The sequence below is a fragment of the Cygnus atratus genome, chromosome Z (assembly GCF_013377495.2).
Source record: "Cygnus atratus isolate AKBS03 ecotype Queensland, Australia chromosome Z, CAtr_DNAZoo_HiC_assembly, whole genome shotgun sequence".
In the NCBI taxonomy this organism is placed as follows: Eukaryota; Metazoa; Chordata; class Aves; order Anseriformes; family Anatidae; genus Cygnus; species Cygnus atratus.
In genome coordinates this window covers 21,351,219-21,378,837 of record NC_066396.1, presented here as the reverse complement: position 1 = coordinate 21,378,837, position 27,619 = coordinate 21,351,219, and the positions used below count along the sequence as shown (strand labels likewise).

The following is a 27,619-nucleotide window of genomic DNA, read 5'->3' as shown; positions in this document are numbered from 1 at the left end:
GAAAATTAAAACAATAAGCAATAACTATTCCTTTCCATATTACAGATGCGTAACATCTGCAGTCATCTAATACTTACTTCATTTCACCTATTATTCTGTGACATTTTTATGGTTTTTATAGTTTTTTCACTATTAACTGTAAAGAAATAACCTGTAGGTTTAAAGTGTTCTTTGAATTAATGTTTACACACAGACTGTTAGAAAACTAAGCCAAAAAATTGAAAGTGTAAGAATTTTATGTGCACTACTCATAGTATATCGAAACACTCCATTAAGCTGAAGTAAATTGAGGATGTTTTAATTTGTAAAAGTCCACACGTAATCTATAATGATTTATAATAATTTATAATAGCATAATTAATTAACTTCAAATTGCTGCACCTTCAGTTCATTCAGCTTAACTTTCCTGATGCTATATTGCTTAAACTTGCAGAGAAATATTATTCATACATATCCATTCCTAAATACACATAGCAGTAATTCTAGGAATGATGTGCCATGTCTTCTCCACGTCACATGTGTACACACTGAATTAGAAAAGCAGAACTGTTAAAGAATTTTAGATGAGCAGGAATTCAAACGTTTCCATATTTTTTCCTTCCTTGAAATGGTCAGATATAACAATTACCTCTATTATCTCTGGCAGAAGTATCATTCTTAACAGCTGCCACAGTTCGTCGACTCTACAAAGAAAGAAATGTCTGTTATTTGATCACCTGACTACTGAAAACATAAATTACAGCCTCACCTCTTCCTCTGACATAACATCAGCAACACAGAGAGGTGATAATTATGAAATCCCACCCCAAAGAGCCTAGGGTGAAGACTACTTGAACTATATGTACTGCTTCAAAACAACCTCCTTTTCTATGTTTTTACTCGAGCTATACCTAGTTATATAAACATTAGTCCCCATCTACCTCCCTGTCAAACCTATTCTTAGAAAATTTTCAGAAACCCCCATTCACCACAGAAATAAAAGGAACATATTCAACAAGTAGTTCCACAGACAATAGTAAGATTTAAAAATTCAAGCGTGACTATATGTATAGAAGTTCTGTAAGTTTATTATGAACATACTGCATAGGTATTACCAACCTTCACAATTTTGTTTACTTTGGCTGATGGAGTAGGTGGTGGTGGTGTCTCTGGACTAGGTTCAATATCTTCATCAGGTGCAAGATCTGGATTAAGTGAAAATATGCTCTCCAAGTCAATCTGTTTAAAAGAACATAAAGCATATTTGTGAGTCTAAGAACAAATTCAACCTCTCAATTTCTGCTGTTAGACTTGAGAATAAACAATAAATAAATTTATTGTTTTTTACCACACAACTATTTAATTCTATAACCTGAACTATCTCATTTTGTATTCACTAAAACATCTTAAGCATTAGTTACTGTCTTACTTGAAACACACACCCTTCAAAAAACAGATGAATTACAAATGACCAACAGATATTTGCAATTCTGTAGAGTGATTAAATTAAAACAGAAATAGCTAGTATTAACACAAAAAAAAAAGGAAAATTACTGCAGATAATGAAAGACATTCTATAACATAAAAAGGAGATCTCAGTTATTTGAAATTTCCCAGACAGTGCAAAAGGAACAGGCAAATTACAGTGACCCTAAATATAAAACAAAATTGAATCTATATTAAACATACTACCCTGTTTTTTTCTTCTAAGTTCTCCTCCTTCAGAATGCCATTATCTGAGGAGGAGGGAAGATCTAAAAACTAGCAAGCTTCAGATCTATTGAAACTTGGCTTCCTAAAGATCTTAAATAGTTTGGTTTCTAAACTGCCACTTCCCTTGGCTGGACCTTTCAAAGATATCATTAGTATATGGATTCTTTATGTCCAGAGGGTTGAGCTCCATGGATGAGATCGCCAGGACATGTTCATACTTTTTTCTTTTTCCCATGTTTTAATAAAACTAGTTAGGTGTAATTCTGAGATGCTTCTCAAAATCTCAGCTTGAACAGGCTAACTTGGTCCAAAACTTCAAGGAAGAAGGGATAGCAAAATATAACTGAGACACACAGAAAGATAGTTCAAACAAGCAAGCCTAGAAAATTATTGCCAAAAAAAAAAAAAGTAAATAAAACAAACAAGAGTCCAATTCCTCATTAAAACAGGCACAAAAGAATTTCTAATCTAGCCATCCCACTGGTTTCCTGTCTGAACTGCAAGTCTTTCTCCCTCTCAAAAATTTGATTTTTCTACTTGTAAAAAGGGGATAAAAAGCTCAGCCTTTGTGATCTCGTTCAAAATCAACAGATGAAAAGCACTACTTAAAAGCTATGACACAGAGCTCAGGAAGTAAAATCTGACACAACAGATAACAAGATTTTCAAAACAGCTCCCATTCAAAACAGTCTGTAACCAAAGAAGCATTAAGTAAAATAATATTTATATCTTCTTTTCATTTATACACTGCAAATTTCTAAGTAACGCTCATGTAGGCTATATATTATTTAAAAAGAGAAAGGTTCTAGAACAGTTAAGTTTACCTCTTTGCCTTTAGTATCTCCATTTTCAATCCATTCAACAGTTACACTTTCATTATCTTCATTTAGGGATGTTACCATAGCTTGATGAATTCGTCCTGGAAAGGAAACACAAGCAATCATTTATTAACAGATGAAAAAAAAAATCTCAGAAGCTATTTGAATACATGTATGCAAAGGAAGGCAGGAAGAAGACAGTTAAAAAAAAAAAAAGGGGAATAAATAAAAGACGGTTCTTGGCCATGTTCTATAAACTGGCTTAGATGTGAACCACTATCAGAGGTTCTACTGGGACAATACCCAGTGAAAAAATTCAAAAAATATAAAACTGTGTGGTAAGTAAGCAAAATACCATGTGAAAGCCACACCACTTAAAATCTTTTTCCTGTAAAATGTTTTAGTAACATTTCCAATACCATGATTACCCCATGGGTGGGAAAGTTTACTGTGGTATGCTCCACACAGGCTTTTTTGTATTCTTTCTAGGCTGATACAACATTAAGTGTCCCGACATTGGAGTAAAGCACCCTGACATAGTATTCTGATATCCATTCCTTATGGACATTCAATCAGTTGGTAACTCAGCTAAAATTAAGCTGTCTGTAACAACAATACAAATCCTCATTTTATAAACAACTGCTACGGTGCCATTGCTATGACTTTTCATGTGAAAGATCTCAAGCCAACAAGTCCCTATAAAGACAAATAAAACCAGTAAACTTCCAGTAGGAATAGAGATTTTCCTTTTAAATAAGTAATATATTGCACTTTTCTTTATATCCTCTGACACACTTTATCGTATTTCCTATGTATGGTAGCAAGGAGTGGTTGGAAGAGCAGAACAGCCATGCACTGACACAAAAGGATCAAGATCCATCTGTCACATCGATTTCACACCCATGCGTTGCCCTAAGAACACCAAGAACTCATCTTTCTAAGAAATAAAAGTCCAATGTAACTGCTCCTCTGATACCCTCTTTTAATGAGCCATAGCACAAACAAGCAATCCCTAACTCTGTCGTGTATGAGAGGCAAACATAGATGATACAGTAAGAAACATATCGTAAAAAAAGTTACTCCCCAAGTATATATATACATGGCAAAGGCTCTAAAACCTTCTCCCACAGAACCAACTCATATGCAACTCCTCTTCCACCATCCTGCCTGCCTGTCACACCAGAATACTGTTTTAATTGACCTCATGTTTGTATCCAGCCATGAGCCAACATCCACATATCTAAGAACCATGTACTGCTCCCACACCATAACCTGACCATTTGGAACAGACAGTTCATGCATAAATTGATTCTGTGGGTCAACAGTTTAACTATGAAAACACCTTGGTCCTTCTCTGTATGTCATTCCCTAGGTCTCCTCCATGTTGCCTCTTTTAGAGACACTGACTACTCATGGCTTGGACAGATGTGCTGTTTACTGGGTACAAAGTGGCAGGAATGCTGGCCGCAAACAGTCACGAATGCAGTTAAATCCGGTTGGCGACCAGTCATAAGTGGTGTTCTTCTGGGGTCAAAATTGGTGACAGAATTGTTTATCAGCCATCTTGATGAGAGGGTAAAGTGCACCCTCACTGAGTTTGCCCATGACACCAGCTTGGGCAGGACTGCTGATCTGGTTGAGGCTAGGAAGGTCCTGCAGAGGGATCTCGATAGGCTAGATCGATGGGCCATGTCCAGCTGTATGGCATTCAACGGGGCTAAATGCTGGGTACAACACTTGGGGCATAACGACCCCTTGCAGCCGTACAGGCTTGGGGAACACTGGCTGGAAAGTTGCCTGGCAAAAAAGGACCTGGGGGTGCTGGTCAACAGCCCAATGGACATGTGACAGCTGTGTGTCTAGCTGGCCAAGAGAGCCAACAGCCCCCTGGCCTGCACCAGAAGCAGTCTGGACAGCAGGAGGATGAAAGTGATTGTCCCCTTGTCCACAGCACTGGTGAGACAGACTGCACCTTGCGTTCTCTGTTCACTTTGGCGCCCCTCGCTACAAGAAGGACATTGAGCTGCTGGAACGCGTTGAGAGAAGAGCAGCAAAGCTGCTGAAGGGCCTAAAAAAGAAGACCTATGAGGAGAGGCTGAGGGAACTGGGCTTGTCTCGTCTGCTGAAAAGGAGGCTGAAGGGACACCTCATCGCTCTCTTCAACTACCTGAAAGGGAGTGGTAGCAAGGTGGGAGTCAGGCTCTTCTCTCAGGTGACAAGTGATAGGATGTGAGGCGACAGCCTCAAGGTTCTCTAGGGGAGGTTCACATTGGGTATCAGGAAGAATTTCTTCACAGACGCTTAGGCAGCGGTGGAGTCACCAGACCTGGAAGTACTTGAGACATGTATGATGTGGTGCTTAGGGACATGGTTTTGTGGTGGACTTGGCAGCGTTAGGTCAATGGCTGGACTTGACGATCTTCAGGGTCTTTTCCAACCTACGTCATTCTGTGAAAAGGCCGCAAAGGGGATGCGGGAACTGGAGCCTATCTCCTCTGAGGAAAGGCTGAGAGAGCTGGCGCTGTTCAGCCAGAAGAGCAGAAGGCTCAGGGGATCCCATCAAGGTGTACAAATAGAGGGTGCATACAGGACAGAGCCCGGACCTTTTCAGTGGTGACAGAAGGAGAGCCAGGGATCACAACTGGAACACGAGAGGTTCTGTCTGAATATCGGCAAATGTTTCTTTACTGTGCGGGTGACTGAGCAACAGAACAACTTGCCCACAGAGGCTTTCCCGCCAGCAACAAGGGATGAGCCCTTCTGGTGAGTTCCTCTGACAGCCCTCGGAGGAGCCGAGTCAGGGCGCTCTGTTTGCACCCACAACATCACCAGGGTTCCCTGCCTGCATTGCTGGAGCATGGAGCTCAGCAGCCTGTTGCCACAGGACCCAGCATGTCGGAGGTTAAACACCACCGCTAGGCTGTGACAAGATGGCAAATGCCCTGCAAAGCAGCAGGCTTTCCCCTTTGGAGGGGCTGCTGTCCTCACTGGACAGCACTTGGGGGCAGCCCCAGAGGCCTCTGTGATGTCACAGAGCAGCACCCGTGACTTCTCCAACCTCACCGCTCTGCCACGAGGTGCATTTGGTTCAGGACTCCTGTGAGTTCGGACGCGTGGCGTGCAGGCTCCAGGAGCATCCCGGGCTTCACTGAGTTGCACCTTTGTGCGTTCTTGTGTGGTGGGGTACTGCTGGTCCCCACAGCACCTGTTCTGGAGCTGCAGGCACAACGAAGGTGCCAGGGTCCTTGGCACCATCGAAGATGCCCAGCCAGCTCCTCCGCCTTCTCTGACCTCCTCCTTCAGGTACCCTCTGCTAACTCCAGCCGTGCTGCTGGCCTGGGAGACAACGTAGGGGGCTGGAGGGGCTTGGACTGGGGGAACAAGGCAGGTGCCGAGAACGGCCATTGAGATGGGTGGCCCACATGGCTGAACCTGATGATGACGAAGAGGAAGAAGAAGAATTTCAGCCCACAAGAAGGCCCTTCAGGAAGCCCTCACCTCCCCGCTACCTCCACTCTCTTGGGCTCTCTTGGCAGGCAGGACACTCCATCCCGTGCCGCGGACGATCTGGAGCAGAGCGGCTCTACAGCAACAGCCAGCGGGGGCCAGATGCAGCAGGCGGGGCCATCGGAGGCAGCGGCAGGGGAACAGTGCCCCATCTGCCTGGGCACCACCAGAAACACCACGTATGTCTACACCTGTTTCCACGCCCTCTGCTTCCGCTGCATCCAGCAGTAGGCCGCCACGAGATCTGCGTGCCCGCTCTGCAGGCAGCCCATCGACCGCATCCTGCACACGGTGCGAGCGGACGACGACTACCAGCAGTACGTGTGCAGATCGTTTGCTCGCGGCCGCAGGAACGCCACCAGGCAGAGGTTCCGCAGCAGATCCCCTCAGCGCCGCTACGACCTGCGCCCACGGCCCAGCAACAATGGCCCCGCCGCTGGAAGAAGGGGGCCACAGGGGATCAGACAAGCAGACGGGGCTGGCGCAGCTCCAGGGCCCATCAACGCCGCCCCCTAGCAGGCTGCAGGGCAGCGCCCCACCAGGCCCACCAGCGGACCCACCCTCCGCATCGGCTCGCTGCTGCTGCGGCCTCTGCGCATCCAGCTCCCCGACAGGAGCGGCCGATGAACAGCAGGGGCCTGACAAGCACCCATGTGGGACCCGAGGGCTCTCACTGTGAAAACATCTGTCCTCCCGAACAACGGCTACATGCATCGAGGCCCTGCTTTTCCCTTTAGTTAAATTATTTAATTAATAACGATTTTCCCTTAATAATTACTTTTCCTTTAAATAAATTATCCTTATCTCAACCCGTGAGTTGTTTCTTTCCTTTTCTTCTTCCTCTCCTCTGCTGAAGAGAGGGAGAGAGCGGTTGTGGTGGAGTTCAGCTCCGAGAGAGGTAAAATCACCACATGAGGGGATCAAGCGCACCCTCACTGAGTTTGCCCATGACACCAGCTTGGGCGGGACTGTTGATCTGGTCGAGGCTAGGAAGGCCCTGCAGAGGGATCTCGATAGGCTAGATCGATGGGCCATGTCCAGCTGTATGGCATTCAACAGGGCCAAATGCTGGGTACAACACTTGGACCATAACGACCCCTTGCAGCGGTACAGGCTTGGGGAACAGTGGCATTGCTCAGGAAGTGGCGGAGTCAGCATCCCTGGAAGTACTTGAGACATGTACGATGTGGCGCTTAGGGACATGGTTTTGTGGTGGACTTGGCAGTGTTAGGTTGGACTCTGCGCATCCAGCTCCCCGACAGGAGCGGCCGCTGAACAGCAGCGGCCTGACAAGCACCAGGGCAGCGGCCTCCAAACCCATCCACCAACAGCCGGGCTGCGGGTCCTCAAGGCCTGCCGCTCCTTCTGCCAGGACAGCCCTGGCCTCGCTGGCTCCCCGCCGCTGCCTCCACACCCAAATTTCATCTGGCCCAGCAGCAGCACTGGCCCAGAGGGAGTTCCTCTCCTTCCCAAAGCCAGGCTCGTCCTGCAGGAGCTCTGCACAAGAACCACCCCCTGGAACAGCGAGCAGAACTGCACTGCCAAGCAGCTGCGCAGTCTCCATGCTTGCAGATACCTCAAAGCCATCTCAGCACGGTCCTGAGACACCTGCTCTGGGTCAGCCTGCTTGAGCAGGAGGGTGGGACAACAAGACCTCCAGAGGACCCTTCCAACCTCAACCATTCTGTGGCTTTTTAGTTATTTTCCAACACACCAATAAAACTACCACTGAAGTCAGAAAGCAGGTACCAGTTTGATCACAGTCATTTCATATAAAAGTCGGACATTTGATCAAGCTCTCCCCACGAGCTAACAATTTCCCTGACAACCAAGCACCGCCTTCTACCTGGGCTTCAGCTGAGCTGGAGAAAAATCAGAAAATCCACCCAGTTTCTCCTCCACCCATTGTTTCAAACTACTCTTTTAGCCACTTCAGTCACAATTTGGTAGTTTTCCAAAGTTAATGTTTTTAGGTACTCCAAGCCTCTTAGGGCCTGCTTAGGGACAGAAAGGAAGATAAACCTTAACTCGTATCCAATTTATCTCACCTAACAGCACAAGTAATATGGGTATTTTTTAGCAATTCTTTTACTGTACAGGCTGCCTAATCTTTCACACCGAGTTAAATCTAAGGAAAAAGAGAGGGTGCAAGTGTCAGGAAAGGTATCAGCAAATCTTTGCAGTCTAATGTAGCATTCAGAGGGGCAAACTGACTAAAACTCAGCCAAAATCAAAGCAAATGCAGGGACTCATGTAGCAACTGGCACCCCAGGCAGCGGTGCTTTCACATCTGCAGCACTTACCTCACAATGAACATTACATCACACAACCATTTCTAACCTCTGCAGTTGTCCTTGCTCCAAGCATAATCATAAGATTCAATTCTCTGTTAAAAAAAGGTTGAGTAGTATTTTACTTATTAAAAAAAAATCTTTCCCCTTTGTTTAGTTCCTTTCCTCTAGCATTTGCTAGTTTTTATTTCTCTGAGCCATTATTTTTTCCTGAATATATCCTGCCATTAGTGCTTCTTCAGCAGCACTCTCTTGCATTTCCCAGTGCCCCCGCACACCACTGAAGGCGAGGTCTGCATCCTCACTTCTGGTACCCACAGTGTCAGTGTTGATGCTGAGCTGCTCACAGAGGGCAAGAAAAAGGTGACATGAACACTGCCACTGTTAACACTGCACTCACTCCACACAACACCCAATGTGCATGAAGAGCATGGTTTTCATCCTCCTCCGTGGGCATCAGCCTGGATTTGGAAAAATCCAGGAGATGCAGGGGCAGAAACCACAGCCATACCCTCCTCACCACGTGCAGGACCTTACTCCTTTCCTCAGCACCCAAACAATGTTGCACAAGAACGTCCTGCCCTCGGGACTATGCCCTAATTCTGCTGGTGACTGTGAAGCTGGCTAACTCAGCAGGGCATTCCCACACTTCACTTCTTTGGATGAACATTTTTATGCGACTTTTCTTTGTGTGTGGTGCTCAGTACACCTCTCCATTACTTTTTCCGCTGCTAATAACCTACAGTGACTTAATTTTGTGCAAGAACCCTCCATTGTGGAACTGTTTTAATTAGTTCTCTGATTTGTTAGCAAACTAGGAATACAGCCCACTTTTTTTTCCTGTAGCGGTGCCACTTCATCCATTGCTACAAACAGCATGCTGGGACTGCAAGGACACAAAAACTCTTTGGTGCTGCGGAAACTGGCAGACTCATCAAGCGTACAGTGATAAAATTTTCTGCTACAGTCTTAAGGCTTGGCCCGGCTGTCAATGTGGAATCAAAGGAAAAGCGATATATGAAAAATGTAACTTTAGAGAAAAATAATCTATAAAACATTATAATAATTAACATGTCACCAGATTCTATAAATTTTGAGAAAAACTGCTGTTCACTGCTGAAACTCGTGACACTATATTAGTCACCAAGCCATCTTAAGTCATACTACCTGTTCCTTTGTTCTACTATTTTTGCCACAGAATAAATAATAATTAAAAAAAAGGTTTAAACTTTGTCATAACAAGTGAAAGGAGATCAAAGCAGGCTGGTGAATGAATAGAAAATATTGAATCCTCTCACAAACACAGTAAGCCAGCATGCTATAACAAAAGAATCACAATAAGTCTTCCATCTCTATGCCAGACTTCATCTGCTCCCTGGCCAAGAAAGTCAGGATTGAATTAAAAAAAACATTAACAAAAGTTATGTCCAACTTCCAAATATTCTCAGCTTAAATAGAAAACCTACATACTATGTTTAAACTGGCAACGTACCCATGCAATTTGTTCCTCAAAATTCTTAATATGTTATTAAAAGTTTACATGTTGCTGAACTGCCAGCAAGCACATTTACATCTTTACAATTGCCTCTTGCTCTCGCAAACAGTATTCCATTATATTTTTCTAGTACACAGCTGAATACAGCAGCTGTGAAACTCAGGAATGCCAGCAACCAATTAGGTTGGCATAAACCTTGTCTAGCATATAAAGCAAGACCAAGTTGCAAATGCTAAAAGCATAAGAGCCAAATCAATCTGCGGTGGCTGAAGGCAACATCCTTCATTTCTGGTGTGTTTTCTGGAGCTGGTATGAAAATCTGAAATGTAAACGTGTTCATGTAAACACGAATGTGCATAAAACTAAAAAGAGCAAGTGATTACAAAATGACTATCTTCACATACATTTCAAAAACAAAAGAAGGAAGTCCAGCCATAAAGGTGATGCACTGATTCTTCACATTTACAATTCCTCTCCTCGCATGATTAGAATTCACATCACAGGGAAAACATTTTTTTTTTCTGGGAAATAGTTACATTGCTTTAGAACTCAAAACTGATTAAAAAGTTATTTGAACAGGCCATTATTTCTGTAAATGAATTCTGTCAGACAGTGCACAGTTTACCTTCTACAAACTAGAGCATGCAGAAAACAATTCTGCAAGTAAAAGACAACGCAAATGTATGTGAAGCCACCTTAAATACACTTACATTACAATATTCTCCCCTTTATTGATACAAGTGAACAACATCAACTCTTACATTGCCTCTTTTCCTAGTCATCTTATGAAAATTTTAAAAACAGAAGAAATAAAGCAAACAAGCATAAACTTCTGCAGAAATAGCAGATAAAATGCCTGTACTGTAAGAACTACCAATGCAGAAAAAATGTTTAGGAAGAAGCAGCAAAAGCAAACAAGCAGGGTAAATCAAACACGTTAACCTATCCTCACCCTAGTTAGCAGTGCCAGCTGGTAGAAAATCCCAAGAGGTACTCAGATCTTTACCTCTGAGCAAACTCAATGTTTTATATCTGCAAAACTTCTTGAAAATCCCACAACTCGGAAGCAGTGATCGATTTCAATACTAAATCCATAGCCTCTTCATCTTTCTGTTACTTTCCAGAAATTTAAGTCACCAGATGTAAATATGAGTTTGTGTTTTTGGAATTACAGCCTTGGCTAAAGCACTATCTAACATGTGACCCAAACCACTGCGTTCTCTCAAGTGACTCAAGAAATAAGGCTGGTGAATGACCACAGCCTTCCCCACCCTTCCAAATAATTAGGGTGTACTGGCCTAAAATGACATTGCATTTGTACTTCTTACACAGTTTTGTGAAGTCTTAGAAACCTTTGAGACCTAATAGTTAAAACTTTACACACGAAGTCTAGATCAGGCTACTAAATGGAAAACTTAATAATTTGCACAGTGACCCTCTCATTCCTCCACCCCAAAACAGCAGCAGAACTTTAAACCGCAGAGATAACCTACCACCATCAAACAATTGTTTAAGCTTTGCTAGTTCAAAACCAGGCAATTGTTTTTAGAAGGCTCAGGCTACAGCCATGCCAATGGAGCCAGCATTCAGTAAAGGAAACTCAAGAGCTTGTTACATCCTCTGAATCTTCCACTTCTTTAGGAACACAAATAAATTATATTAGCTCAGACAGAAGTCTGCTCAGATGAGTACAGTTTTTCCTAACTGCATCAACAGTAGATGTTTCATAGAGAAATACAAAAGTATGGTACAAGTTAATGATGACTGTAACAGAAGTTACCCATTGATTACAGGACTGCAGTGGCCATTTGTGAAACATGACATGACTTTACTAATCATGTTCACAAGAGACTAACATAATGTTACCGCATCTACAGACACCCGGACATAGAACATAGACATGCTTCACCTTCACCCTCTGCCAATTGATATTCAAAAATTAAAATTGGAAAGAATAGAATTTCCCTCACTCTTTTGGAAAGAATACAAATGATAGGTTTTATATTAAAAAAAATGTTTATGTATGTTTAGACATAAGGCTGTGAATCAGGAAGCAGCGTATACCAGAATGAATGTGGTCCTAAACATTTTTACCTGTGCTATGGGCTCCAATACACAGGGTTTTGATGGAAGAACCTTCCTGCTCTTACAGAGAGAGCTCCAGAAGGAAAAAAAACTAATGCTTTATCCACCCAACAACATCTATAGCAAACACCCAAGGAAAAATCCCAAGGAAAAAGACAATCCCAGTGTAGATGTCCCCAGTGATGTTAACTGTGGCTATGTTCCCATTTGCTTCATCAGTGCTTACAACTTCTCTCCCTGCACTAGATGGACAGTTCTTCTGTTAATTCCACAGGGAAAAACTGGCAGTAATTGACAGATGTTTCTTTCTTCACATCACTAAGCATGCTTGATTTTATTTTGTTTCAAGGTCTCATTTATCCACATACAAGCAGCCCTGGTATAATGAAATGTTTGAGCCTTTTCAGTTATCACAATCTACTTTAATTCTCTTTGTTTCTACCATAAGTTATGTTTTAGTTTTGGTTTATTTCATCATACAGATGTTTTATTTTTTGCCATGCTACACTTCCTTGTTATCTTGGCTGTTATCTCAATTATGTTACCACACTGTCACTAACATATGCAGTACCCACCTTGTCTCTAAAGCAAGACCTTAAATGCTAAAAAAAGCCACATAATTTTTCATTACAGACACATTTCTATATTTATTTTTTTGTGAATGATCCCTAGCTACCAACTCATTTTATTTTTTATTCACAACAATACCTGAGTATTTCAAATGACAAGCTTGTCATGACTGCATATGTTGATCTCTCTAAGCCTCTACAACATAACAGATAAGGATTTGGGGAACAAAAACTAACATTAAACAAATCAAATTTCCCATATCTGTCTGTATATTCCAGTTTTGAGTTAAAATCCAACCTAGTCTGCTCTTAGCCCCACGAAGAAAGCTACAGAACTCAGAAGAAAATCCCCATCCAAGATATGTATGTAATTTGTATGGAAAGAAAAAAAAAATAAATCAAACACAGTGCTTTAGAAAAACAAAGTTCACAGATCTTACTGACAATCCAGTAACAAATGAGGTAAAGAGGAAGAAACAACCAAAGCTCACATGCCACTGAAGCACGTGTAGCATTTAGCTTCAAAATACAAAGAGCATATTTCATGTCCCTCAAACAGCAAACAGGACACGAGCAACTTTTTGGTCCCCCTTGCGTTCAACATCAATAACCCTTTCCACACCAACCATTATATTATAATTCTACTTGCTTAGTTTAGCTGAACTTGTTAATTGCCTATATGTGTGCACCTCCTCTAATGACATTTCCTAGAGCTGCATCCTCCTGCTGCTGTCTCGAGTTTGTGTTTCTCTAATAGTTTTTAAATCACCAGTCTTTTCACACTGCAATTCATTGCTTTTTTTTTTTTTTTTTTTTTTGCTGCTGACCTTTCATTTTCTGAGCCAACCTCTACTATTTTCCTTTACATTCAAAGCAAGCTTCTTGTGGCCTCCCCAGTTAGAGGAACACTGTGTGTTTCACTTGTCTTCAACACGGGTCCAGTTTCTCTTGGGGTGTGGAACTAAGACTCTAGCAGCCGTATTTCAAAGCACATAATTTCACATTAACGAGCTCCTCTGAAAGCAGTCTTGACTTTGTTTACTTACAGAAGCTACAACTGCCTGTGAAATCAATGGCAGTCACCCCTCTGGCTTCACAAAAAGAACGAGGAAAAACTCACCACTGCAGCATTCAGAAGCTACAGCTCCATATTGCTTCCATAGGTGTCCGCGTCAGAATGATAGGCGACTTGTTCCTCAAGCAGCTCAGTGCATGAAGTATCATGTCACAATGGGTAACAGATGCACTGATATCTAGGTATCTATCAGCCAGTTATCTCAGCTGCACCACGCCAGTCATCCTATCATTTTAAAAGCCACCAAATCCTCCACATATAACAACCACAGAGAAAGACATTTGGAAGGAAGCACCTGTCCAATCATCTAACGCATAGTACTGTAAGTCCTATTAAAAAAAAATAGTAAAATAAAATAATAGTAAAATAAATAAAATAAAATAAAATAAAATACACTTTAATAAGCTGAATTTATTTCCCCTTCATGTTATTAGGCTGCGCACCTCTGCCATTCATACTGGTGGCAAGTGGCACTAGCATCTCACTGTCAACATATACAAACATTTTTCTAGATTACACGTGATCACAGCCATTTAGTACTCTGTACTTTCTTTTATAGTTTGTACAAGGACACCTGTACAGGAATGGTGAACCTATCTGTATCTGTCTCAGCCCAAACACTCAGCCTTTTTTCAACACTGCCAACCAGGATGAAGTGTGATATTCAACATACAATTCCAGACTGCAACACTCACCGCCAAATTACAGTAATAATGAAATTGCACTCACTTTTCCCCTTGCCAATTCACACCAGTGGTCCACAATTGTTTGGTGATTAACTAGAATACCAAGATTTTTCGCCTGTCATTTACAGTTTATGAATTCCCAATTTGTAGCAAAAGCACTTTTACTTTGTGTTATTATGTTTTATCCCAGTTTATTCCATAGCTCATATTCTTCCTGCATGATATAAATCTCCACAGAGTTGATACTCCCACTCTAGCATAGCAATTAAGTTTCCCAAGAACAATGTTACTTTTTGTGTTAAGGCCAGGAATGAATAACAGCCAGCCAGTCCCAAAACAGACCATAGAAAGTGTTACGTAGAAATTAGTAGGTACACCACCATCATCTTTCTTAAACACATGACAATTCCTGTATTAAACTTCACCTGAATCATTTATCCTGCTTTACAAAACATTTTACTGAAATTCAGAGAAATGTATGGATTACCTTCAATAATGTAACAACCTTCAAAACTAGCCTCTGCATTGATCCTGCTCATTTCCAGGACACTTATCTGGTACACAAGAGACCAGAAGCATATCAGCATCTGTCCTCCATTGCTTGCTACTACTTTCTATTGAGGCACTCCAAGTTACAAGACTGATTTGATTAAATTTGTATTTACCCCCCCCTTTTAGTGCAAAATCAAGCAAGGTGAGCTAAAATGACTCCTGAAACTGATGTTAACGTAATGTCTGATCGCTCTATGACCTAAAATTCTTTTTTAGAGAGGCTGTGTGATCTCCCTCCTTGGAGATCTTCAAAAGCTAGCTAGACATGGTCCTGGACAACCTGTTCTAGGTGTCCCTGTCTCCTCCAGAGGCCCCTTCCAACCTCAGCCATTCTGTGAATCAGTATGGGCTGGTTCTGTCCATGACACCCCAGGACAGCATGTTTCAAGACAGACTACCCACATCTGCAGCAGTTGGTGTTCTGCGCAGGTCCCTTGGCTGTGCCTACATTAACAAGTGGTGTATGGCAACAGGAGCAGATCTGTAAAGCAAAGCAGGTGGTGCAGAGGATCCCACATTCACAGCGTATGTTCCAAAGGGACTGGGGGAAGTAGTGCCACAGACCAAACACCATGTGTTGGAGTGCACTGTGTACATTTAACTGGAAGGTGCATTCCAGAAAAGGTGCATCCAAAAGGAATGTAGCACGCTCCAAGGCCACTTTCAAAGTGAACTAAATCATAGTACGAGGACGTACGGGATAATCAGAAGATGTATATCCAAAGTTAGTTCTGGATCTGAACTGGAATGCTTGTATAGGCACATCCCAGTCGTCCAAGCAACAGACCTTAATTTTTTATGTTAACTCACTTTGACCTATACAGAAACAGAGAGAAAACTGCATTGTAGCCTCCCACTACGATGCTTTTAGAGCATGAACATGAGTGTATGCTGGCTGTCCTGGGATGTGCAAGAGAATATGAAAGTGCGATACCTACTGAAGGGCTGCCCAGGCAGTGATAGGCCAAATGATGCAGTTCAGGTCTCTTCTCAGCAACCAGCCAAGAAAGTTCAAGTTTCCGACAGGAGTTGGGTCATCTGGTTCCCTTCCGATGGGAGCCTGGAAGTAAACTAGTATGTGTGCAATGACAATGGTCATGGTACCAGGATGCTAGACTAAAACGAGGTACAAGATAAATTCTCAGTACATACACAACCAGGACACTCAGAGCTGTGAAATACTTTAATCCTCTCTAAAAGAAGATTACATGTAAACGAGTGAGAATGAAGGAGGGGACTGGGAAAGTGAAGCCATGTGTTGTAGGCTTGGTTTTGTTTTGTCTGTTTGTTTTAATGAGACAGGCTTTTCAAAACATTAGCCAGAAACTTACGTCATCTTCCAGCCTGATGTTCAGTTACACTCCAATACACCAAGCTCGGGGTCTCATCCTTTGGCAAGACAGGTTTTTGGGTAGTCAGATGCCATGACAATTGTGAGGGAAAAAAAGAGAGTGCACAAAAAGGTGGCAGATGAGTGGCAGATGACACAGATAAAAGAAAGATAAAGCACCCAGAGAAAAATAATCTGATTTATGGATACACAATGCTGAAACTGCAACTAGAAGTTACAATTCAAATAAGAGATCCCTTAAGATATCATTCACCGTTCTGTAAAATCATTGACTCAAAATGCAGCAGCAGAAAAAAGAAAAAGTCAATAAAAGATTGACCATCATCAGGAAGCTAAAGAATAAAACAAAGCATCACTGTGAAACACTAAATAAAACCTTTCTGTACCCACATCTTATCTACTGTTTGCGCTAGCCTTCACACCTCAAAAACGGTGTAAAGGAATTAGAGAAGGACAACTAAAATGATGAAGAGAATGAAACAAGCAGAGATTAATGCACCTGAGAATGCTCACCTACAAGGAAAAGGCCACAAGTGGATTTGGTTGAGCTTCACAGTCAGAAAGGACAAAATGAGTAGAAACTGTTACTCCCACAAATCCTGCAAGGCTAGAACTAGGAGCACTCTCTTCAACTTTTAGGCAGATAAAAGTAGTAACGCATCTGGCTATGCAGCAAACAGCAAACTTCCAGATCTTGCTTTCACAAGAGATTTATGAGGCAGATGGTGTAAGCTGCTTCAGAAAGGTATTCAATAAATTCACAAACCATAGGTCTATAAATGGATATTTAACAGGACTATGCAGAGTTGTACTCCTAACATCTCGAATGTAATTCTGGATACTGGGGAAAGACAAAGGCATCAATCAGACTACAGATGGCAAGGCGGGTCTGCTTTTCCTGAATTGCCTCTCCTACTGCCAGTGGGCTAGATGAATTATCGGTGTGATCCACTCTGGCGGGTTATGGCAGTGGTCAGCATAGTTTAAGGTGATGAATGAATCCCCAAAAGACAGAAATACTTCACAAACTTAAATAAAAATAAAAATCCACTCTCTCCAATTTTAGTAAAAGTCTTGAATAGAAAGAAAAACAAAGAAAAAGAAAAACAAGTTTTCCTTTGCTTTTCATAAAGCAATCCTACTTTTGTTCCACAATCACAATGAAATATCCTTTCCGAACTGTAGAAAAGGTCTACACCAAATCAACAAAAGAAGACCCATTTTCAATATTCACACAAGGTTTTCCAACTCCCACTGGTCATCCTCATGGCCAGCTTGAGCTCCCTTCAGTTCTCAGATCTGAGGAAAATTAAGTAATCAGAGTTGTAAATTTCATTCAAAAGAGAACAAGACATTAACAGATGACATTATAGTATTTCCTGTCCTGTATCATATTTTTCTTTTACTATGGCTGCATAAGTGAAGGTTTTCATTCAGTTAATGGTAATGACATTCACATCTTTTCTGTCACTTGACAACTTGTAAACAAGTTGTAGGAATAGTTCAATGTCTTCTTATGTCTATTTTTTTTAATTTTGGAAGACAGAACATAATTTGACATCTTCTTGCACATTTAGTCAGCAGTTCCTTGAAGTCCTTTAAAACAATTTTGCAGGCAGCTTCCTTAAAATCTTTTAAAATTGCTCGTGAAAAATACCTGTCCAGAATCTTTCATCATGTATTTTTACAGATCTAAATCCTCTGTGTTCAGTATAAATTTCAATACAGTTATGGTATGTAGGAGTAAAGGTAGATTCAGTCACGTCTCTCTTTCTAACAGCACTGAGGTTTAGAGGTTGTAGATATTTTTTTCACTTTTCTACAACAGGATTTAAGATTGTGGTGGATTCAAATTGTTTGGTGGATGCCCTCTGCCAAAAGACTGAGATGACTTGGCCAGTGTTCCCCCTCCCATCCCCCTTCCTCGTTTTGTTTGTTGCTTAAATAAATAGCAGAGACATCTTTTTCATGATGTTCTCTGCTTTCTCTGAAGCTAACAGTAGCTGCCCAGAAACAACAGCTTCTTGCAACACACAGAAGTTTTCTAGCAGCACCTTATACAGATGATTTCAACTGGTACCATTTGCCTTTTCTCACCTACCTGTCAAAATTTTTTTCTCCCCTTATTTTACAATATTACATTCTGTAAGAATATTTATCATAACTTATTACAGAGTTGCCAAATGTTGTTCCTGGTTAAAAGGCATTTTTCATCTCATACATGTTTAAAAGCCTGTATTTTAGCCTTATCTTAACAAGGTTCTAGAAGTTCAAGATCAAACTTGGAATATTTTAATTCTTCTCTGTGGTTTGACTAAAGCTCAATATAACTTAAAAATTTTCAGATCATGACTTATATTCACCCCATTCATCACCACCTGAATTCCTATTCTATTAAACTGTCAAGAAAAACTGGGAAGTTCAATTCATAAATACTAAAGCAAAACTACATAAGGAACACGTAAATATAACCCAAAATTGAATCAGTAAATTGGAGAATTGCAAAATCTAAGTGTGTGTGTGCTTTTCAAAGTGAATTCATTTCTACTGTCTTCTTCCTAGAGTCAGAAATAGAGTACGGATATACTGTGGACTTTGTTTCTAAGGAGAAACCTTTACACAAATCTCTCTCTCTACTTCCCTCCACTTATATATGTATTTGGTGGGCAATTTGAAGGCAATTCTTAACTTACTAGCCCCACCAGGAAAAAAATACGCTTAAAATACTCATACATGGGATTATGTAGAGGTTTCAGTGTCAAATGAGAGCCATGGTAAACTCAAACTTGCACTTGACTACCAGGCTTCAATTGAATTAATGATAACTTGAAAGCAAAATAATATTCTTCTATGGGGGAAAGCATGACCACCCACTGCTAATAATGCCACCAAAGCCAACAATCCGTTGTTATAAGCAAGTTACCTTACTCATTTTATTTCTACCTGGTATTGCACAATTGCATTTTACAAAGTCCTGGAATTATCAGTGTTGCAGATAACACAGCAGTGGCAAGGAACAAGCAGACTTTTCCCTCTACAGGTATGGGAAACCTTAAAGCTGCTTATGCCACATGCAGCCAGAACTGCCACTATGTAAAAACAATAAGCTACACTGAAAGCAGTGTTATTTGAATAAAGAACAAAAAGTTCCACTGTCACATTCAAGCCTTTAAGCAGCAAAATCCCTCATTCTTCTCTTTCAAGAGTCAAACATAAGATCAGACTCCATTGCTGAACTAGAGCCTGCTCAAATAAAGAAAACTGGAAAAAAATAAAAAACTAACAAAGTAGCTTAATTACTAAATCTAACTGATAACTCACCTGTTGTAAAAGGTCATTTGACGTTCTCGTTAAAAGCACAGTTATACAGTTATTTCCAAGAACCTCTACTGACTCCTTTACACTAAGCAATTCTAAAATCATCTTGGGTTCCTAGCAAAATAAAAGAAGAACTGAATTTAGACTGTAATAGTAGTTATCAACAGTCTTCTAGGCATCCTCTATTTCTGTAAATGACTCAGGTCACCACAGACATTCAAAAATAAAAATTAAGCATAAGTCTGAAAAATTAACTCCTTTTCCCAGGAAAGGTACATTCTCATGCAATTTTTCACACAGCGTTACCACTTTTTGTCTAACAGATGTAAAATCTAGTTTTAAATATTCAGAAATAACTAAGTTCAAAGACATCAAAATTAACTCTACAGAACACTCTTCACCAGAGAAATGGCAATACAATCGTCCTAACACTCTCCCTATCTATGGCTGCTTTTTCCCCCCATAAGAGATTAACAAGGCACAGAGAATAGTGGCAAAATACAAGAACATCTAGCCCCACATTCTGCCTCCAACAGTGGTTCTACTTCAAAAAAGCATTCACCGAGATAAACGTTCTTCGCTAACTTCTACCAAAGAAATAATTTATGGATTTTCTAAGCCAACAATTGTCCTGTTTATCATGATACTTTTGGGGATAGGAACAAAATGCATTTCCAGGATATCAGACACAGTCATTACTGTTTCATAGCTAAACACATACTACAGAATTCAAAGCGTCCATTACAGAGGTCAAAGTTGTAGGAAAATCATGTCAACCATCTGTCTATCTCTATATTGGGAACATTATAGAGAGTTATTGGCTTTTTAATTCTTGGAGTGAAAATAAAAAATAGTACTGAAACAAGAGTATAACAACAGTGAATATTTTAAGGAAAGTAATGAGGACAGAAAAAGAAATGGTACGCATTTGAACACACAGAGTAAGAACAGTTTCGTGGATGTAACTCGTAGCAGTTTATGACAACCTACATCTGGATTACCATAGTTTTAGTTTCCCAGCCTCCCTCACATTCAGCTGAAAACTAACACTGATGCAGTGGGCAGACAAAAGTAGCCCAGATTTAACCATCTTAAACAGACATGGAATTATACCAGTAGTCAAAATTACTAAAACTAACTTAATTGTGCTAAGTGTCTAACGTCTTAATTAAGTACAAAAATCTCTACCAAAAATAACAGAAAAAAAGTCCAAACAATACAACTAGAAAAAATACATTTTAGTCTCTATGTTCAGTTCAGAACTGAGAACAATTTAAATAAAATCCCAAATATGAAGTCACAATAAAAACTAAAGGTTTAGAATATACAATAGCAAGCAATTTTTTTTTCTTACTATAATTATTCCCTCCAAAATACTAATAAGAAATGCAAGAAAGCATACGCTTAAGAAGAGACAAATAGTAATACTGGAAAACAAAGATAAGCTCTCAAGCCAGCTAAAAGAATTGGTCATATATCTGAAAGCTTGTTCGTGCTTTTGAAATAAAAGAAGAGATAATAACAAAAGCATATTACAGCTCCATCAAAACTTTTCACCCTACATCTGAAAATACATACTGAAAGCATCTATGCATCCAGACAACTCTAACTATGCTACAGAGACATTACAAGAAATTGATTATTAAAAGTAAATGTCTTCTTAAAAACTATTTATTTTTAAATTACAAACCCATCGGGACTGACCATTCATTTTGTTTACTGCACCTTCTCGCTACTGTACAAATTTAAGATGGCTTGGGTGTCCTTGCTGTGGAGTTCCATACTTTAGTTTTACATTACACTGGAAATTAAACTTAGCTCTGAAGAGCTAAGATGAACCTCTAGCTTACCATAAGCAACTTCATTCTTTTTTCTCTATTGTGTACATTCATAGCAAACAGTGTATTTTAGCATTTGCAATGGGTTGACCACATACTCTCTTCCTGATCTCAAGATGGTGAGGATGACAAGACAAACCAATAAACAATAAGATGGGAGAAAAGTCAAAAAAGAAAGATCACATTCTACGATGTAAGCAATAAGTGGTTTAAAAGGTAGAACTTGAATGAGAATACAGAAATGAAGAGAATTCACTCCATTCTGTTACTTATTTCTCAAGCACAAAGAAATCACAATGGCGTATTCCACAGGTCAATCCAACAAAAATACCACAGATTTTGTGCTCTAGGAAAGGAGCTCATCTGGTAAATACTCCATGCTCTTCACTCAACTTTTACAGCCTTTGAGTAAGTAGATATATTCAAAGAACTCAAAAGGCTAATTCATCCTCTAGAGCAAATAGAGATACTTTTGCAATGGCACTGCTTTTCACTCAGACATGACCTCTTTCCATCAATTCATCATCTTTTCCCACCTCAACAAGGGGTGAAGACATGCTTGGTGCCACGCTGTCAAGAAGCAGCATGACAAAGCCTTCAGTTCATAAATCCGTAAGAAGAAAACAGGAGCAAAACTGGGTGCCGGCAACAAACCACTTACAAGGAGTGGGTAGAAAGAGTAAAACTTTACCTACCAAAAAAAAATTTAAGGGTGTATTTCCGCACAACCCGACGAGATGGAAAGAAAAACAAACAAACAAAAAAACAAAAAAAAACTATGCAACACAAGCTATATGATCCAATGGCTACACACAGCTCTAAAAGACAATAATTATTACCAATATGTAATTCTGTACTGAACATGGAACAAAAAGATGAGAAGACTCTCTGAAGATTAGCATTTCAACTCTTGTCATTCAAGAGTTATTTATGCAAAATATAGAAGGCCTACATAAATATCTGAATATCTGCAAGTTACAGTGAAAATCCACTTATTGAGTATCAAGAACAGAATGCTTAAAAAGTGATTTTAAAAAGGACACAGCAAACTTAACACGTCTTCCTGGTCAACATTTCTATAGGAACAATCCCCAGAAATTGGGTGTAACGAGATGAGCACCTGCACTCGATAAGTACGTCTACACGCTGGACCCACTAGCTCCACCAACAACGCCAGATTTGAAGTCCTGTTTGTGACCTGGCCACTAGGGAAGGACAAAGACACATTGTGTCAAATATGGCTTACATAGGGATTAGGTAATTGAGTCAAATGATTTAAATGGGGTAACAAAAAAGTCTTAGTCACAGGGAAAGAACAGATACATGTCACCAAAGGAAAGAGTAAAAGCACATTACCATTTAAATCTACCCTCAAGAGCTTGTTAAATAGGGTGACTACCCAAACCTGAACAGAATTTTTATAGCATCATTATACCTTCTATCTTGCTATAAAATCATTATTGCTATTGGGAGCTGCACATAAATGTCAAGATCGTCATAGGGGATCACCCAAAACACAGAGGATGGTGTAGACACTCAACACTAACAAACATCAGTTTCACCCAATTTGGGCTTTGAAGAAACAAAATAAAACAAAAATCACAGCCCTTACTGTTACAAAACTTTAGTCTCCTTTGTATTTGATGGTTACCATGATGTTTTGGCATGCGTAAGGAGAGAGGAGCTGCCAGTAGGTTGTTGAACTAGATGGATTATCTTTGACCATGACCAGTTTCAGCTGCTCCAGAGACAAGTAAAAAAAAAAAAAAAAAAAAAAAAATCCTAAATAGGCAATTACAAAACAACACAGCCACAGGCAAGATTTCCTCCTGCCTCCCATCAGTTAGAGGTTATTTAAACTACAGGCTCGGGTAGGACAGAAACTACCTTTTACGATGGGTGGTGTTACAGAGCTGGATATTCCTATCATCTATACCAACACCCTCCCTAAAATTCTGCTAGGTTTCCAGCATCCATGTCCTATGGTAATTAGCTCCATGTGAAAACTGGTCCAAGTTTATTCTCCTTTCTCAGTTTTAAGTTTTCTCTTTCAAACACTGGCAGTTCTACTGTTATTCTATTATGAAAAAAAATAATAATAAAAATGAACACAATCTCGTGATCTTTCTTTTTCATGTGATTTAATGGTTAATCTGTAAAAAAGAAAAAAAAATCACCCTTTTTCTTTTCCTGGAGTTTCTGTCAAATCTTCAGTCACTTTCCTCAATTACCAGAAGGTCCTTTCTCCTCATCTGCTGCTTTACTTCCGACACAGTGACACCACCACTGTATTCCACCCCTCTCCAAATGAGCAAATATGTAATTAATTTCTCTCTTCTTCTAGGTAGTATTTCAGATTTGCCAAGATGGAGAGGATAGGAACAGTCTGAGGAGGAAGTGTGCAGAACACAACTGGACTGGAAAACTAAAGGGAAAATACCAATTAGCCTACCGGAGGTCTGCAGGGCATGACAGGTTTATCCTATTTCAGCAAAAGACTGAATTTATGGGGAAAAAAAATTGTAAGACATTCTTTCTCTAAGTAATTATATAGGTCTTTGTCATCATTAATTGGATAACACACAAGAAGCCGGGATGTGGGGATAAGTTCACTTGCAAAGCAGTGGGCTATTGTTATCTGGGTAAGCGGAATTCATCACCAGACAAATACCCGTATTTAGACCTGAGAAAGGTGCATCTGGACAGGAGGAACCACCCTCACAGCTGATCTCGCAGCTACATTCTGGCTCACTCTCTAGTTCTTCTGTGTGATAAGGCATATTTTTCATGACTGGAAACACAGTCCACTGTGAGAAATTCACAACCTAAAACGAACGAGTTCTTTCCTGTTTCCAAGACAGATGACCAAGGCATATTTCAAGTAACATAAATAAATTGTACCTAAATAAGTAGCAAATTTCAGTATCAGAAATGATTATTAAAAGCCAAACTAGGTGACCACTTGATATGCTCTTATATGAGCATAATGAGTTATCCCATGTAATTATAACTGGAAATATTATCTGTTACTCTAGACAACATTTATACCAATGTTTACCCACTGAGAAAAAACAGATACACAGCAAGCAGCTCTGCATCGTCAGTCCTCGAAAATGTTGGGCTTCATCCAAACACTGGTTTTCATATGTTTTTGGCCATGAGCTCTAATAATGCTTTTCATTTGCAGAACGTCTATATTCTGTTCAGTCCTATAAGAAATCTCTCACTTAAACACTTAAGCCTAATTAGAACTTTTCAAAATGACAGAATATGTAACTTTTCTTTCCAGAACATTCTGGTCTCATTCTCACACTTCTTGTGTTTTACATGTCTTTGAAATTTTGTTGTAGCGAAGAAGGATGACTTTTAACAGTGATGTTTTATTTAAAAAAAAAAAAAAAAGCTATTCTCTTCATTCTACTTTTTATTTAAAGAAAAAATAGAGTTATCTGGAATTAATAAAGCTTTGTATTCAAAAAAGCGTTTAGCATAACTGGTGGACAGATGGGAAAAAAATGCATACTTGTTCAAATGACCCCACTAACAAAATAGAACTTTATTTTATTCAGCAAATGAACACATAAATAAGGATATTTTAAAGAATTATTATACTTACCTCTCAAAGCATAAATTTAGTTTTAAAAAAGGAATTATTACAAATAAGACAGTGTGGGACAACAGAGCAATCAACACACCACCTTCTCTAGAAGCTTCTTAGACGGTTTTAATTGAGCTTTCAACCTCGAGCAGCTGGTATGGTAGATGGCCCTGGTTCTGTTCTACCTGGGATACAGGTTCCAGATTGGGCACATCCAGGTAGCGCACTCTTCCTGAAGGAGAAGGTCATACTTCACACCCTCACTTTCTCCCAGCCACACATTTCCTACACACAGATACTTTTGGGGTGACAAACCCTCTGAGAATCATCTGAACTCGCTAATCCTGCAGAAAACCATCACATCCAAAAGTCTGCAAATTCAATACAATTAATGAATTAAATCATCAGAATAAAAATACTGGCCACAATGGATGCAAGATGGAGCTCCTAAGAACAACGCAACTGGCAAAGGCATCTTGTTAGAAGCAGCCAGGTCAACCCTGATTGCTTGTGCAACCACAGCCCATGTTGGTATCCTACCTTCTGAAAGGCAAAACAATCTACATACAATGTAGTGTGGGCTGGCCTTTGGTATTTGTCTCAAAATGCTCCCTTCTGCATACCTGGTGATCCAGCATCCCTGATGGAAAACAAGAAAACATTGCAATAACCAGGACCCACTAACCCTGGTACAACACTGCAGTGTGGCTGCTCACACGAGGACCAAGACAACGCAAATGCTCAAAACCCTAGTTTGCATGACTGCTGGGAAGACAACCCCTAGTATATTGCTGATGTGTAAGATACTTAACGCGCTACTTCACATATGTGATACAGCAAAATATGTGAATTGTAACAGTAATGAAAATAAGTATTGTTATGTTGAAGAGTTACTGTCCTCAATTCTAACTTCAGATGCGAGCAGAACTCTATGGAGCGGAAAAAAAGAACACCAAAGCATTGTCATGTCTTATTGTCCAAAGAATATACAAAACAGACAGTAATATGTATTAGAATTTGATGCAGGCCTCAGAAAAATTGTTTTTCAAGTTGCTCTGATGAATCACAGAATTGCAGGGGTTGGAAGGGACCTCAAGAGATCATCGGGTCCAATGCCCCTGCCAAAGCAGGCTCCTTAGAGCAGGTTGCCCGGGTAGGCGTCCAGACGGGCCTTGAATATCTCCAGAGAAGGAGACTCCACAACCTCTCTGGGCAGCCTGTTCCAGTGCTCCGTCACCCTCATTGTGAAGAAGTTCTTTCGCATGCTGGTGCGGAAACCTCAGACAGAGATCTGCAGGAGTTATGCAAATAAGTGCCAGACCTATCAGATTCTTCACGTGACACACAAGCCATTAGGCACAAATTGAGGGGTAAGGTTTAATACAGCGTCCAGCTAACACCGAGCATCTGATTTTTATTGTAGGGTTGAACTGCACTATGGGACGTGAGAGAGATGAGCTGCATAAAGACTTGCTGCTCATTTCCTGCCTCATGAAAAAACCACGCTGACTTCAGCCTTTGACCTCCAGGTCTCTCTTCCCTTAAAAACGTTTGATTATTGTATAGCAAGATGATGAAGGGGGGAGAAAACAGAAGACCTTCCAGAACGCGCCAGCAGAACCCCACCCTGGTTCAGCAGGTTTCGGAGACCTCACGAAGGCCGGGAACGGGTGACATATTCCCCCTCACATCGAGGATCTGAAGCCACGGGTGACCTGCCTGCGGTTCAGCCCCTGCCAGCCCCCCGCACCCAAACACACGGGAGGAGCTGGCGCCCCCGGCTTGCTCTATCCGCGTGTGTCTCTGGGCAGCACCACACGGGCTGGGGATGCCGGCTGAGGCGACGGACGCCCCGGGGGGGGCACGGGGACCACGGGGCGAGCGTGGCACGGCGCCCCCCGCACCCAGGCCTTTCCGAGCGCAGGGCCGGAGCGAGGCAGAAGTTACCCCTCCACGTTACGGCCTCCCCACCCCCCGCACCGAGTCCCCTCCCCTACGCCCCCTCCTCTCCCTGCCGCCCCCCCTCTACCCTTATCGCGCCCCCCCCCCCTTCCCTCCCCGCCGCCCCTCCCCTCCCACCCCGCGCTGCCGCAGCCGCCCCGTCCCCCACGGCCCCGCGCCCCCGCCCCTCCGCCCGCGCTCCCCCTGGCAACCGCAGCGCGGCCCGGCCCGGCCCCTCCCCGGCCCCGCGCACACAATGGGCCCCGCGCCGCGCCTCAGGCGGCGGCACCCGCACGGTCCCTGCGGCCGGCACGGCGCGGCGCGGCCCCTCCCCTCCCCTTTCCCTTCCCTGCCCGCCGCTGACCATCGCTGCGCTTGATCTCCACGTAGATCCCTATCTGGATCTTGCCGAAGTTGGCCGCTGCCATCGCCTCATGGGGCAGCCGCGGGGAGAGACGAGGGTGGTGGGGGGGGGGGCGGGCGGGCAGGGCGCGCACAGGCGGCGGCGGCGGCACCGACCGCGGCGGCTGTGGGAGGGGATGGAGGGAGCGGGAGGGACGGGGGGGAAGGAGGAGGGACGGGGAGAGGGAGGGAGGGACGAGGAGGAGGAAGAGAGAAAAGGCGCCGGCCGGATACAACGGGCGCTGCGCCTGCGCGGCTCGGCGCGGCGTCACGGCGGACCGTCTCCTCCTCCTCCTCCTCCTCCTCCTCCTCCTCCTCCTCCTCCTCCTCCTCCTCCTCCTCCTTCTCGCCTCAGGGGAGGGGGGCGCCGTCTCCTCCGCGAGGCCGCCGTCCCTCGGGTG

At 41.8% G+C, this 27,619-nt stretch overlaps 1 protein-coding gene across 1 annotated transcript in view; it reads right to left on the bottom strand.

Annotated features, from left to right (window-relative positions):
• Positions 1-27,273, bottom strand: part of KIF2A (kinesin family member 2A) — a 60,041-nt gene extending 32,768 nt beyond the window's left edge. The window contains 4 exon segments of the mRNA XM_035553684.2: positions 629-683; positions 1,099-1,218; positions 2,517-2,611; positions 27,181-27,273. Of these exon segments, the coding sequence (XP_035409577.2) occupies positions 629-683; positions 1,099-1,218; positions 2,517-2,611; positions 27,181-27,244 (334 nt within the window). The 5' untranslated portion in view covers positions 27,245-27,273.
• Positions 27,274-27,619: the final 346 nt, after the last annotated feature.